The 14984-nt window shown below is 41.4% G+C and overlaps 1 protein-coding gene across 1 annotated transcript in view; it reads right to left on the bottom strand.

Moving 5' to 3' along the window:
* Positions 1–12567, bottom strand: part of EPHX4 (epoxide hydrolase 4) — a 42628-nt gene extending 30061 nt beyond the window's left edge. Inside the window, exons 1-2 of the mRNA XM_059377173.1 lie at positions 12238–12567; positions 9909–9994 (exon numbers count right to left, since the gene is read on the bottom strand). Of these exons, the coding sequence (XP_059233156.1) occupies positions 9909–9994; positions 12238–12468 (317 nt within the window). The 5' untranslated portion in view covers positions 12469–12567. The remainder of the gene's footprint in view (positions 1–9908; positions 9995–12237) is intronic.
* Positions 12568–14984: the final 2417 nt, after the last annotated feature.

Below are 14984 nucleotides of genomic sequence, written 5' to 3'. Positions count from 1 at the left end.
CTGTCAAATAAATAAATAAAATCTTAAAAAAAAAAATTTAAGGGGAGCTTGGGTGGCACAGTCAGTTAAGTGTCCAGCTCTTGGTTTCAGCTTAGGTCAGGATCTCAGGGTCATGAGATCTTGGGCTGCATCAGGCTTGCGATGAGCAGAGAGTCTGCTTGACTCTCTCCTTTTCCCTATGACCCTCCCACTTGTGCTCAATCGCTCCCAAATAAATAAATCTTAGGAAACAAAACAAACAAACAAAACCCCAAAAGACCCACACACTTAACAGCCAAAATGGCACTGGCATTAACTGACCAGTTAAAATGGCCAGCATTGGGGGGTTCTGGGTGGCTGGTGGGTTAGGTTTCTGACTTTGGTTCCAGTCATGATCTCAGGGTCCTGGGATCAAGCCTGGCGTTGGGCTACCCACTCAGTGGGAATCCACCTCTCCCTCTTCCTCATCTTCCTCCAAACCCTGGCTTGTTTTTTTCTTGTTTGTTTGTTTTTGTTTTTTTCCCTTTCTCTGTCAAATAAATAATTTTTTTTTTTAAGAAAAAAAAAAAAAATGAATGGCCAGTGTGCTACAGCCAAGTCCTGGAGACCTCTGCAGCGCCAGGTGCCCCCGGCTCCCGCACCCCACCGCCGCCACTGTGCTTGATCAGGGAACTGCGGAATTAAATGAAATAAAAAGATCCATGAGACTTTCTTTTCTTTTCTTTTTTAAATGATCTTATTTTTAAATAACCTCTGTACTCAATGTGGGGCTCAAATTTACAACCCGAAGATCAAGAGTCATGTGCTCTACCAACTGAGCCAGTCAGTCACCCAGAACCAAGAGATTTTCTTCTTCAAACAAGCAACATTATTTTGGATAACAAAGAGGAAAAAAGAGATGCGGATTTTTCAAAGTGACTCAGTATGTTGTGGAACTCCACACTTGATCTTAGCCAAAAGACCGAGAAGTGATTGTTGTGGAACGCCAAATAGGCATTTAAAAAATGGGTCCGCATGCACATCTGTTCATGGAAACAGTGTAGAATTATCTGACACGAGCCAAATGGGAGATAACTGTCTGAAAAGATTTTTGGAGTGCAATAGCCAGGTGCACACAGGGATCTGCAATTGTAAGCCAATAGTGAGAGAGAGACTGCCAGGTGAGGTGTCACAAAGCAGTAAGATCAATGAAGCAAACTGTGGGCTTTACATCAACAAGTCCTCAGGAAGAGTGTCAGACACATATTTGTAATTATGCATGGATACAGAATATTTGACTTATTATCAGGATACCTATGATTTGTGAAAATCTGAAAAGGATTACCAATGAAGACATATTTGAAAACGTTAAGAAAAAGTATGTTTCCTAGTGAGATCATAGCAATCTTACTAATCTTGTCTTTAGGTTGCAACAAATGAAGCAGTGTGTTTCCTCAGAGAATCTCATCTGTCAACAACAATATTATTTTCTCATTAGCCTTACTTAAAAATTTCAATTGATTTTTTTTTATGTCTTTGTAACTGGAGCCTAACTCGTCCCTCTTCAGAGATTACCTCATGCCTAATCAATAAAGTTCTGCAGATTTAAGCTTTTAAATATTTATTTAATCACTTTTCCTGTCCATCCCTACTATCATTACCTTAATTCAGGCCTCCATTAATGCGGCAACCTATTGATTGGTCTGTATGCATTTCACTCCCCCCAGTGCTGTCTTCCACAAAATCAGACTGAGGTCGCAAATGTCATTTCACTGCTTAACATCTTTTCTTCAATCCCTACTATAGGCATAGCTCAGAGATCTACAGATTGGTTCCAGACCACAACAATAAAGTAAATATCACGATAAAGTAAGTATAAAAGTTATATTTACATTGTAGTCTATTAAGTGTGTAACATAGCATTATGTCTAAAAATTTAAAAAGTATAGCTTGACTGATGAATCACAGATATGTACCCCTGAAACAAATAATACATTATATGTCAGCAATAAATAAATAAATAAATAAGCTCATATTAAAAAGTTCAAAAAAAGAAGAAGTATTGCTCGTATAGAACTTTTGAATCACTATATTGAACACCAAAAATTAATATAACACTGTATGTTAACTACACTAGAATTAAAGTTAAAAGCATAACAAAATCAGAAAAAGAAAAAAATACTTTATTGCTAAAAAAGTGCTAACCACCATCTGAATGTTTAGAGAGTTGTAATCTTTTTGCTGGTGGAGGGTCTTGCCTCGATGTTGATGTCTGCTGACTGACCAGGGTGGTGGCTGCTGGAGACTGGAGTGACTGTGACAATTTCTTAGAATACAACAATGACGTTTGCTGCATTGATTGACTCTTCCTTTCATGAATGATTCTCTGTAGCATGTGATGCTGTTTGATAGTGTTTTACCCACAGTAGAAGTTTTTTCACAATTGGAGTCCGTCCTCTCAAACCCTGCCTCTGCTTTATCAACTAAGTCTGTGTCATATTCTAAATCCTCTGTTGTCATTTCAACCATCTTCCCAGCATCTTCACCGGGAGTAGAGTCCAGCTCAGGAAACCACTGTCTTTGCTCATCAGTGAGAAGCAGTCCCTTAGCCGTGAATGATCCATCAGGAGTTTATAGCCATCCAGTCACATGTTCAGGCTGTTTCCATTACATCTGCTGTTCCTGCCTCCACTGGAGTCCTGAGCCCGCCAGGTTACCCATGAGGGCTGGGATCAACTTCTTCCAGACTCCTGTTCATGTTGACATTGTGACCTCTTCCCATGAGTCATGAAGGTTCTCAGTGGCGGCTAGAATCGTGAATCTTTTCCGGAAGATTTTTGATTTGCTTTGCCCCCAGATCCTTCAGAGTCATCACCATGGAAGCTACAGCTTTATGATATGTATTTCTTATAGAATTAGGCTTAAGGAGTAGAAATTACTCCATGACCCACGGGCTGCAGAATGGATGTTGTGTTAGCAGGCATGAGAACAACAGTAATCTCGTTGTCCAGCTCCATTAGAGCTCCTGGGTAACCAGGTGCATTGTCAGTGAGCAGTCATATTTTGAAAGAAACCCCCCTTTTTTTTTTTTTCTGAACAGTAGATCTCAACAGTGGATTTAAAATATTCAGCAAACATGTTGTAAACAGATGTGCTGTCATCCAGGCTTTGTTGTTCCATTTATAGAAAACAGGCTGAATGGATTTAGCATAATTCTTAAGGGCTCTAGAATTTTCAGAATAATCAGTGATCATTGCTTCAACTTCAAGTCACCATCTGTATTAACCTCTAACAAGACTGTCAACCTGTCCTTGAAATTTTGAGGCCAAGTGTTAACTTCTCTCTAGCTAGGAAAGCCCTAGAAAACATATTCTTCCAATAGAAGGCTGTTTCATCTACTTGAAAATTTATTGTTTATTGTTGCCACCTTCATGACTGATCTGAGCCATACCTTCTGCATGACTTGCTGAAGCTTCTACATCAGCACTTTGCTTCACCTTGCACTTGTCTGTTCTGAAGATGACTTCTTTTCTCAAACCTCATGAACCCACCCCTGTTAGCTTCCAACTTTTCTCCTGCAGCTTTCTCACCTGCCTGAGCCTTCACAGAAGTGAAGATAGTTAGGGCCTGGCTCTGAATTAGGCTCTGGCTTAAGGGAATGTTGTGGCTGGTTTGATCTTCTACCCAGACCACTGATACTTTCTCCATATCAAAAATAAGGCTGTTTCACTTTCTTATCATTTGTATGTTCATTGGAATAGCACTTCCAATTTCCTTTAAGGACTTCTTCACAGCAGGGGCGCCTGGGTGGCTCAGTTGGTTAAGTACCTGCCTGGGTGCTTAACAGGGTCCTGGGATCAAGCCCCACCTCGGGCTCCTCGCTCCACAGAGAGCCTGCTTCTCCTTCTCCCCCTGCCTGCTGCTCTGCCTACTTGTGCTCTCTCTCTATCTCTCTGTCAAAAAGAAAAAAAATAATAAATGAAATCTTAAAAAAAAAAAAAAAGAACTTTTCCTAGCATTCACAACTTGGCTAACTGGTGGGAGAGGCCTCGCTTTCAGCCTATCTCAGCTTTTGACATGCCTTCCTCACTAAGCTTAATCATTTCTGGCTTTTGATTTAAAATGAGAGATATGGGACTCCTTATTTCATTTGAACATTTAGAGGCCATTGTAGGGTTATCAACTGGCTTAATTTCAATATTGTGTGTCTCAGAGAACAGGGAGAGCCGAGGAGAGGGAGAGAGATGGGGGAAAGCATTACTGGTGGAGCCATCAGAACACACACAACAGGCATCCATCCTTAAGTTCACCATCTCATGTAGGTGTGGTATATGGCTCCCCAAGGCAATTACAGTAGTAACACCAAAGATCACTGAGCACAGATCACCATAACAAATGTAACAATAATAATTAAAGAGTTTGCAATATTGCAAAAATTACCAAAACGTGATATGGAGACACAAAATCAGAAAATGCTGTTGGGAAAATGACTCCAACAGCCCTGCTCTACTCAGGGTTGCCACAAACCTCCAGTTTGTGAAAACAATAAAAAATTTTAAAAAGCCAAAAAAAAAAAAAAAAAAAAACCCAAACCAAAAACAAAAAACCCCAAACCAAAAACTGCAGTATCTGTGAAACACAATAAAACAAGGTCTGCCTGTACTCATAACATGCAGCCCAAGCTCGTCACCATGGCAGACAAAACCTCCAAGATTTGACTAAGACCCAATCTTCCAGCCTGATTATTTTACACTCTTTGTCATTTGCTGTATGATCAAAGGAGCGGGCGGTTATATCATTCTTAGTACATGCCAGGGCACCATTCTAAGTGTTTCACATATAGTAATGTTGATCTGCAAAACAAAACTGTGAAGTAGATATTATTATTATCCCCACAGCAGACCTAAAAAATCCAGAGGCACAGAAAGGCTAATTGCCTTGCCAAAGGCCACAGAATTAGCAAAGAGCAGAGCAAGGATTCACACCAAGGTATTCTGTCCTGAGTCCCAGGTACACTGCCCCTGTAGCGGGAAGCCCCCTGTAGCGATCCAATGGCCATATTGCCTTTGACTTTGTTCCTGTGATATCTTCTGTCTGCAACAACATTCTTTGCCATTTCCCTGCTCCCCCAAATCCCTGCCCTTCCCCTTCACTGAACTCCTCACTCTGAGCATCTCCACTTCCAGGGGAACCCGCTGGCCCCCACCTTTCTCGGTGGGTTGGGTGAAGCCCTTCTTACTCTCCCACTTGCACATACACTCTTCAGGGGACTGAGCATGAGCTTTACAATGATCTACTGTGTCTGGTGCTTCCACTCAATATTTAGACTATGTAGGTGCTCAGTAAAAATGTGTTGCATAAGTGAAACAAACAAGACTGAGTCTTGACAGTGCTAGAAGGACCAGCTGCTCAATAAAACTCTGCCCCAGTTCAAACCATGAGGCAGGGATGACTAAAGTTCCCAAGTTCCTGTTGGGGAATTTATAGTCAACGTCTGTGAAATTTGACTCAAAGGAATGTGTAGAATCCTGCAATATTTTACATTTAAAATTGCATTAGAGATTATACAAACATAATACAAGCATATTTCACTCTCTTATTAATAATTTAAATTGTCTTACAAATAAATTCAACTATTGCTGTCATCCATAGAGGAGCCAAACAATATCTTCAGCATTTCTAAGAAACAGGGCAGCTGCTATTTTAATAAATCGCAAAAAAAAAATCTTAAATGTAACCTTCCCAGAATTCACAAAGCATATTTGATTCACCCTCTAAGCTGAAAAAGAAATCACCCCAGAGATAGATGGATGGGCATCTCATTCATATGATAGTAAACAAAATTGAGCCCCTTGACCCAGAAATGAAACATATTACAAAATCAGTAACTCAGGGGCACCTGGCTGGCTCAGTCCACAGAGCCAGAGCATGTGAAGCTTGATCTCAGGGTCATGAGTTCAAACTCCACACTGGGCAAGGAGCCTACTTTTAAAAAATCAGTAATTCCTAAAAATATTACAAAGAAACACAGCTAGCTATTTTCATCCACATTTTTTTTTTCTGGTACCTTCAGGTATTAGCAGATGATTCTTCTAAAAAAAAAGCAACCCCCTTCCTAGTGATTACTCTTGACATAAGAGGACTTCTGGTTTACCAGGATAGCCACATTCAGATGTAGAATATCCTTTTCCCCTTCACAACAGAGAAAAGGCCATAGTCATCAGCCTCTGGGCTCAGCTGTGTGTACCAAGAGCCCTCCCTTGCCTCAGCACTTGAGTAATGACGAATGCACTCCGTACAGCTGGTGATGAAGACAACTCAAAGAAACTGCCTGCATCAGCTCCAAATATTTTTAAAAGCGATGCAAATTGAGGTGGAGAGAGAGTGGGAGAAAAACCATCTCCTGACAAACAACTTTATTTTGGGATAATTTAGCTAACAGTCTCCAAGATGCAGATCCTGTTTGATGTTTCCTTTAGATTTTAAGAAAGAAGACCCAGAATTTTTATTGTTTTCATGTAACATCTTATATTAAATGTCATCAATTCTCAACAGCTATTCTTAGGTAATGATGATAAATGCAGAAAATATTTTGCATGTATACAGTGCTTTTCTGTTTAAAATCATTTTTATACACATTGCCAATTTATGATTATTTTGTTTTCATTGTGTCAAATATTCTGACCTACTTGATCTACAAATAAGTTTATAGTTTCATATGTATTTAGGCAAAACTTGATTAATAGAGGAATAATATTTATACTTATTATGCAAATTTGAACTGGTTTGAAATGTCAGACAGAGTTTCTTGCTTTGTTGTTTTTGGCTTTTAAAGAAGATAGAAATGCAAGAGAATGGGCTTTTGAAAAAAGAGAGGAAGGCCAAGAGAGAGACTGGAAGTGGTTTAATCAAAACGACTTTTTTCTGAAATTTATTTAACATTTTTCTGAATGGAGCATCTGAATGGAATCAACTAGACTCCTAATAGGTAATAGTGGCAGTCTGACCAGAAGGAAGGACAAAGTTCAACACAGAAGTCTTGGTTTAGTGTATGACATAGTCTAGCAGAGGTTTCTGATTATCAGCAATCCCCACGTAGTTGCTTTTAGACTTTCCCTAAACAACCGGATAGCTTTGAGATTAAGGGGCAGCAAAGCTTAGTAAATTCAATATGCTGTTTGAGTAGCTGAGCTATGGGGGTTCACTGTTTTTTGTTTTGTTTTTAAAGTCATAGCAAGGGAGTTCCCAGAGTAACACATCCAAGACTTGACTTTGCCAGAGCAAATTGGACTGATGTCCAGGGAGGGACCAGTGCTGGGCTTCTCCCAGGCTGTCTTGTCCACTGAAGATTAGAAGACACGTACAAGAATCACCAGGCATTTCTATTTTGTAAGGAGGCTCTTATGAAGAGTAAATAATGGGACAGTGGTGTGAAAAATGTACAAAAGTATCATTCTGAAATATGACAGACAGCATCAACTGTCCTCTATCAAAAGGATATCATTGCTACTTGCTGTTTCTTTGCAACAATTACCAAGTTGCTGAAGAAGTTGTAGATTTGTTTATGTTTATTTTTATGGTAACAACCTCACGTGTAAAGGAAGTGAAGTTCCCCAAGAGAAAAGAGCATCGATGAGTACTGGGGTTGCTGTGGGGTGGAAAGACAGAAGAGCTTTTGAGTCTTTTCTTTCTACAAAGTTAAATATCAACCGCCCCCCGAACAGATCACGAATTTTATTTAGAACAATGATCCAAAATGTTAGAGGGAGGTGTTCTTGCGTGGTTAGCTAACTTTTAACACCCTCTTGAATGTTTCTATAAGGCGTGAAATTTGAAGGGTGAAAAGCTCTGCCTGATGTCCGATGATTATCATTCCTACATCCTGAGGACAAGCAGGAGAGGTCAGTTCTGATGGTCAAAGATAGGATATGCCTTACGCTCTGACCCTGCTGATTTCAGAAGGCTAGCTGTGAGGTTGAAATGAGAGGTAAGTAAAACACTTAGAAGAGTGCCTGCCACATAGTAAACAGTCCATAAATGTTAACTAGCAGCAGCAGCAGCATTCAAGAAATTATTTTTGCCCAGGTCTGGGACAATGGGCTATCTCCAAATGTTTTCATTACTCTCGCTCTTCTAACTAGAATTCCGCTATTCCGTATATTTCACCTCCTTTAGAATTTTAAAGATTTTGTATCATCTAAAGTCCTGATTTAAAATGCAGCTAGCTCTCAAACAAGTATGATCTCAGCGCACTTTAGTTAATAGTTTCTTAGGGAGAGGGGCCCTATTAATAAATGCCTGGCAGATGCTAGCCCCTGCGCGTGGCTCTCCGCACTGGGTGAACAGGAAGGAAGGAAGAAAATGAACATTTGCTGAGTATTCACTGGGGCTCTGTGAAAGGCCTTCTGCATATTTTGACTCTTTATCTTCCCAACAACTCGGTAAGATTATTGCAGATGATTGTGCGGGATCCTGCAGAGTAAGTGATTAAGCCAGAATTCACTGCCTATGTTACTTTATGCAGATTTGACTAATGCTTCCGACTTAAATTTTATTGTGAGCCAATCATGTCAAGCACGCCACTAACCGAGTCTACATACATACGCTTGAATTGCACTGGGCTGTTTACCACCTAATTAAGTTGTCTCCAGATGGAAGCACAGATAAAAGTTGAACATGAAAGCGACTTATGTTTATTCATGTAGGTGAATACAGAGGGGAGAAAAATCTTCATGATGGGGAAAAATCTCAGAAAAAAAGACATCTATAGGCTTTTTGCTCTGGAAAAATGATGAGGTCCATGGAGTTTTGCCACACTCCATTCTTTTCTTCAATACCTAATACTTCCTCATGCACTAGTGTTCTCAGTGTATTTATTAATTAAGTCTCTTTCACCGATAATGTATTAATTAAAGTGTATTAGGGTCATATCTCTGAGAGCTAGATGCATTTAAAATTAGGACTTTGGATAAGACAAAATCTTTTAAACTGTGAAGGAGGTGTACCATACGTAATGGTGAAATTCTAAGTGTTAAGAGTGCTAATAAGGGAAAAATTTGGTGACAGGGCATAAATCCAGACCTTTCAAAAGATATAACATATTCTGCCTTTCAGTCGGCTCGGAGGATATGGTTATTTTTCATCCATTTCTTCGCATTTAGTTTGGGAACTATCTTGAGATCATAGCCCTGTTGTCAAAAGGCTTGGTTGTCTTTTTACCACCATATGTAGCATCTTTTAAAAAGATATTCATATTTTTAAAGTTTAATCATATGTTGCCATCATCTGTACTTATTTGGCTCTAGGAGGTTCAAAGGAGAACAGAACATTTTCTTCTAGGTAACTAGCAACTGTATATTTTTGGTTATAGGTTTCTTCCTAATGCAAAATATTTAGGTCCTTAATTTATCCTGCATTCATGAGTTTGTTGTTACATGCATAGGAAATAGTTCGTCTTCAGTTTCTAAGAGTCCTCTTCTTTCTCCATCTTCCCCTCACCTGAGGCTTCTTGTAGACCTTCCAGATAACAGGCACTCTATACCTTTGATTTCTTTTCAATCTCCTTTCCCTACCCAACGTGGCATATGGTCCACAGTAGACACTATGAAAACTGTTTAGCAACTAGTTCAGAAATTTGAAACACTAAACAATACTTCTTTTAATTTTTCACCAAAAAGAGAGAGAGAGAGAGAGAGAGAGAGGAAGGGAGGAAGGAGGAAAGAAAGGAACGGTGGGAGGGAGGCAGGGAGGAAGGACGGAACAAAATTAGGCTGGTACCACGCACATTTCATGAGATAGAAGGAAAACCATCCCTATTATTCAGGAGCATTCAGGAAGGATAACTGGGTAAGAGACCATAAAGTAAGGTTGATTAAAAGTCATAACAAGAAAATGACACTGTGACTAGACAAGGCCTTAATGCAAAAGAAAAAGTTGGTTGGTAAGTTTACCAGAATTCTGGAAATCCATGCAGCAGCAGCATAAGTGGTTTGCCTCTTTCACCAGCAGCAACATAATGAAATCTTAACCCCGAATCCTGTAGTACAAAAGAGAGGGCATGGGATTTTAGTGATATTTTGCCAAAAGTAGTGCATTCAGTATCTTAATTTCATTAGAGAAAAAGCTCATTTGCATTATTTTCAATATCAAGAAATAAAGTAGATATCATTCAATTTCAAAAAGAAAAAAAACTCCATGATTTATTAATAGAGTAAATTAGATTTACTTTTGTTGACATTTCCTTTATAGTACTTTCCCTTCTTGTTCTATTTACAAGGTCAATTTCTAAGTTACAAGCTTCTGGAACAATGTCACAATTTGTGACTTTCATCTTACTGATGTGTCACATTTCATCTCATTCAAATTCCACAGGACATGTAAATAATTCTGATCTGAATTTATATTCCTGCCATGTTTACCTCCTAGTCATGTACTTTTCTCAGCTTGCCCGTCAAGAGCTGTGCCATCAGTTATATAATTCACACCTCCTTTCCTTATTTTTAGTTCTCTCCTTCCCACATTATTATTTTAAGTTGAGAGTTGCATGTACAGCTCCCTTTGCTTCCTGCTCCTCATGTCACCTCAATGTATTTCTAACAGCAGAACTCTCTGAGTGCCCAAGACTTCTCTCTGCATGTGGGAGACAAGGCTGCCCAAGGAAAATAAAAGGCATGGGGGTGAGACAGGAATACAGCAAACACAAAGCAAACTGAAAAGAAGAAAATGGGGGGAGGGGAGCAAGAATGGAAAACAAAAATTCAGAAAAAAAGTGAAGAAAGAAACCGAGAACCAAGAGATGAGCACAGAGACTGAGTTTTACATCAGGTAACCCAAGCAAGAGGGTTTCCAGATGTAAGAAAATCTTAAAAGGTTAATTCAACCCCATCATTTTTACAGATTTGGAAACTAAAGTCCAAAGATATTCACATGGGGCATAAAGGTGCTTGGGAGCAGGGCTGTGACCCGAACCCCATTCTGTCCCACCTTAGAGGACAATATTCTTTCCACTCCATGGTTTCTGTCTCTGGGGGAAACTCTTTAGGTGGCCAGACAAGGAGGAAAAGCAGTATGAGGAATTCCAGAGGACTCTTTTTCACTGCTTCCCCACCCCAGGTTGGACCAAGATAACAAAACTGACTTTGCCCTCAACTGCAGAATGCCTTTCTAGAAGTTTAGTAACTTCTTTTATTGGTGATGAGTCTTGTCCACTTGACTGGATTTAGTGAACAAATATTTTGTTACACTTCCTATGTACTAGGCACTGTTCTACGTTTTTATTTATTTGGGTTTTTCTTTGTTTGTTTTACAAACATCAATTCATTTCATCCTCATACATACTCCAGGCTGATAAGGGTATGAAAAATGTGCCCTTCGTCTTTTGAACTCTAGCAGCTGGACAGTGTATCTCCTAATAGGACTCTTGCACTTGGTGACATAAATAACCCCTCCTGTGAGGCTAGTTTGACAGGCCTGTGAGTCAGACTGCAGGGGGCATCCAGAAGGGCCATATCCCCTCACCACCTGGAGCCTCAGGAAATGGAATATCCGTGGGCTGCTGGGAGGCTTGGGACAAGCATGAACAGTTCCAGTCTGAATGCACGGTTGACATTCACTTTTTACTTCATTCTTTGGTCTCTGACATTGTAAGTCAGCTTCTTTGCTCACAAACATACACCATTTATTTATCGTTTCATGCTGGAAGGTCATCTGGGAATGCTCCGTTCTGCTACTCTGAATAACGTCCTATTTCCGTATTCTATTTACTCTTTCAATCTCTAATATTTGGGCAAGGACAGCCTCATGAGACAGTAGGGCACGACCAGGAACAATTCCCTACAGCTGATCTGAGCTCTAAAGGGCAAAAAGGTGACAGGAGAGACAGCCTTCCCTTACAGAGAGCAGAATCATTCTGGGTTGTTGTGGTGGAGCAGGAGGGGACTGTATTATATATAGGACCTGATGAGAGAACCCCCTTATAACCTATTCTCATTCTCTCAGTCTCTCTCTGTCTCTCTCTGTCTCTCTCTCTCTCTATTACACACACACACACACACACACACACACACACACACACACACACGGTCTCGACCCCTCTCCCGCCACACCTCGCCCCTCTTGCCTTGCCTCCCCCTGGCATCTTCCCTGTCCCCGCCGCACGCTCTTGCTAGCCCCGGGAACACTAGGGGACGCTGGGCGTCACGGAAGGAGCAGCCCAGCGCGCTCTGCTCTCACGGCCGTCACGTTCCCTCCCGATACCGCCGGGCCCGCGCCGGCCTTCACCTTGATCCGCACGTAGCAGTGGGTACCCAAAGAGGGGTCGTTCAGACACGCGGGAGGGTGTTCCCGGGCGACCCTCCGGAAGGTCTGCGCGGGTCCCTTGCCGATGCTCCACAAAAGTTTGAGCAGGTAGACGGAGGCGCAGAGCCCGCAGTAGCAGTAGACCAGGGACCAGAAGAGCAGGGACCGGATCGTGACCGTCAGGCGGAGCAGGCAATCCCGCAGCCTCGCCATCGGGCAGGGCCGGCGGCGGGGCCCGCTGCCCCTCGGGGACGCGGGAGCAGCCGCGCTCGCTCGGGCTCCGGAGCGAGACAGCCGGCGCGGCGCGCGCCAGGCCCGCCAGCCGGTCCGCGGGAGCCGGCTCCGCGCGCGCCTCCCCGCGGGCCCCCGGGGCGGCTGCGCTCGGCCGGCGTCCCGTGGCCCAGCTGCGGGCTCCCGCACTCGCGGTGCGCGCTCCGGGGCCGATGCGCCCAGCCCGGGAGCGCCGCCGGGCAGACCCCCTGCGCTGCGGGTTCCGCCCCGGGCTGGGCGAGGCTGGGGACCGGCCTTCCTCCGCGGAGTGAGATCCCAGTTCTAAACTGCTCGGCTGCGGGGAAGATGAAGGGGAGACTTTCCCAGATCATCCTGGGAACCGCAGAAGGCAGCGCTGCTCCTACTTGGACCAGTGTTCAAGCCCTCTCCCTGCCCAGTTAACCGTTGGAATTTCATGAGGCCTTTTTTCTGGATCACAGAATTATGGGGCGCGGGGAGTAGAGGCAGTGAACAATTCTCACACTACATGGCAGATATTATTACTTTACTCATTCCTAACATTCCTCTGACGGTGTTGATATTGCCCAGCAAGGTTCAGAGTAGTTATCCGGCCAGCCAGGCCTCTTTGGTTCTAAAGGCAAGCCTCTGGAAAGCCCTGGTCTGTTTTCTATCCCTGCGAGTTTTTTCTTTGCAAGACTCTTACATAAATGCAATCATATAATATGTAACCTTTTATTTATGGCTACTTTTCATTTAGCGAAATGCATCTGAGATTCAGCTATGCTGTTACGTATATTGTTTCTTTTTTATTGCTTGTTAGTTTTCAATGAATGGGTGTGGCATATTGTTTATCCATTCCCGAGTTAAATGATATTTGAGTTTTCCCCAGTTCTTTTGTTATGAATAAAGCCACTATAAACACTCGTGGGAAGTTTTTTTGTGAACGTAAGTTTTCCTTTCACCTGAGTCAGTATTTAGAAGTGGGATCGTTGGGCCTGGTGGTAGTGTGCACTTAACTTTATGAGAAACTGCCAAACTGACTTCCAAAATGGCTGTACAATTTGAACTCATACCAGCTAGGTGTGAGAGTTAAGGTTAGGTTAGACTCTTGCAAGAACTTGGTATTGTCAAGAAAATTTTTTTAATTTTGGCAATTCTAAGAGGTGTGTAGTATCTCGTCGAGATTTTAATTTACATTTCCCTAGTGACTAATAATGTGTAGGCATCTTTATGTACTTGAATGCCATCAAATATATTCTTCTTTGGCAAAGTGTCTGTTAAAAACTTTTACACATTTTTAAAAAATTGTGTTGTTTTCCTACTATTTAAATATTTTATTTATTAATTTGAGAAAGAGCAAGAGAGAGCACAAGCACGGTGAAGGGCAGAGGGAGAAGCCTCTGGGAGATACCCCAATGTGGGGTTTGAACTCATAACCCCTAGATCAAGAGTCACATGCTCTACCCACTGAACCAGGTGGTCCCCAAATGTTTCTTAATTTTGATGATATGGATGGTACTTTTGGTCTTTAATGTAAGAAATCTTTGCATAAGTCCAGGTCAGCAGGATTTTTTCCCCTATGTTTTCTTCCAGACGTTTTATGTTTTTATTTTTTATATCTAGGTCTACGAACCATTTTTCTTCAATTACCCCGTTTTATTTTATTTATTATTTTGAAAATTTTAATTCCAGTATAGTTAACATACAGTTTTATATTAGTTTCAGCTGTACAATATAGTGATTCAACAATTCTGTACATTACTCAGTGCTCATCAGGACCTGTGTGCTCTTAATCTCCATCACCTATTTCATCCATCCCCCAACCACCTCCCTTCTGGTAACCATCAGTTTCTTCTCTATAGCTAAGAGTCTTTTTTAATTTTTTCATTTGGTTTTTTTGTTTTTGTTTTTAAGATTTTATTTATTTGACAGACAGAGATCACAAGTAGGCAGAGAGGCAGGCAGAGAGAGAGGGGGAAGCAGGCTCCCTGCTGAACAGGGAGCCTGATTCGGGAATCGATCCGGGGACCCTGAGATCATTACCTGAGCTGAAGGCAGAGGGTTAACCCATTGAGCCACCCAGGCACCCCTATTTGTTCATTTGTTTTGTTTCTTAAATTCCACATGTGAGTGGAATCATATGGTATCTGTCTTTCTCTGACTAAATTATTTGTTTAGCATTATACCCTCTAGATCCATCCATGTTGTTGCAAATGCTAGAGTTTCATTCTATTTTATGGCAGAGTAATATTTTGTGCATGTGTGTGTGTGTATCACATCTTTATCCATTCAGCTATGGATGGACATTTGGACTGTTTCCATAATTTGGCTATTGTAAATAATGTTGCAATAAGCATATGGGTGCATATATATTTTTGAATTAGTGTTTTGTATTCTTTGGGTAAATACCTGGTAGTGGAGTTACTGGATCATATGGTAATTCTATTTTTAATTTTTGTAGGAACAAAGTCTATGATCTATTTTGAGTTAATTTTTGT

This window comes from Mustela nigripes, chromosome 14, assembly GCF_022355385.1.
Source record: "Mustela nigripes isolate SB6536 chromosome 14, MUSNIG.SB6536, whole genome shotgun sequence".
Classification (NCBI taxonomy): Eukaryota; Metazoa; Chordata; class Mammalia; order Carnivora; family Mustelidae; genus Mustela; species Mustela nigripes.
This window is presented reverse-complemented; position numbering and strand designations above follow the sequence as displayed.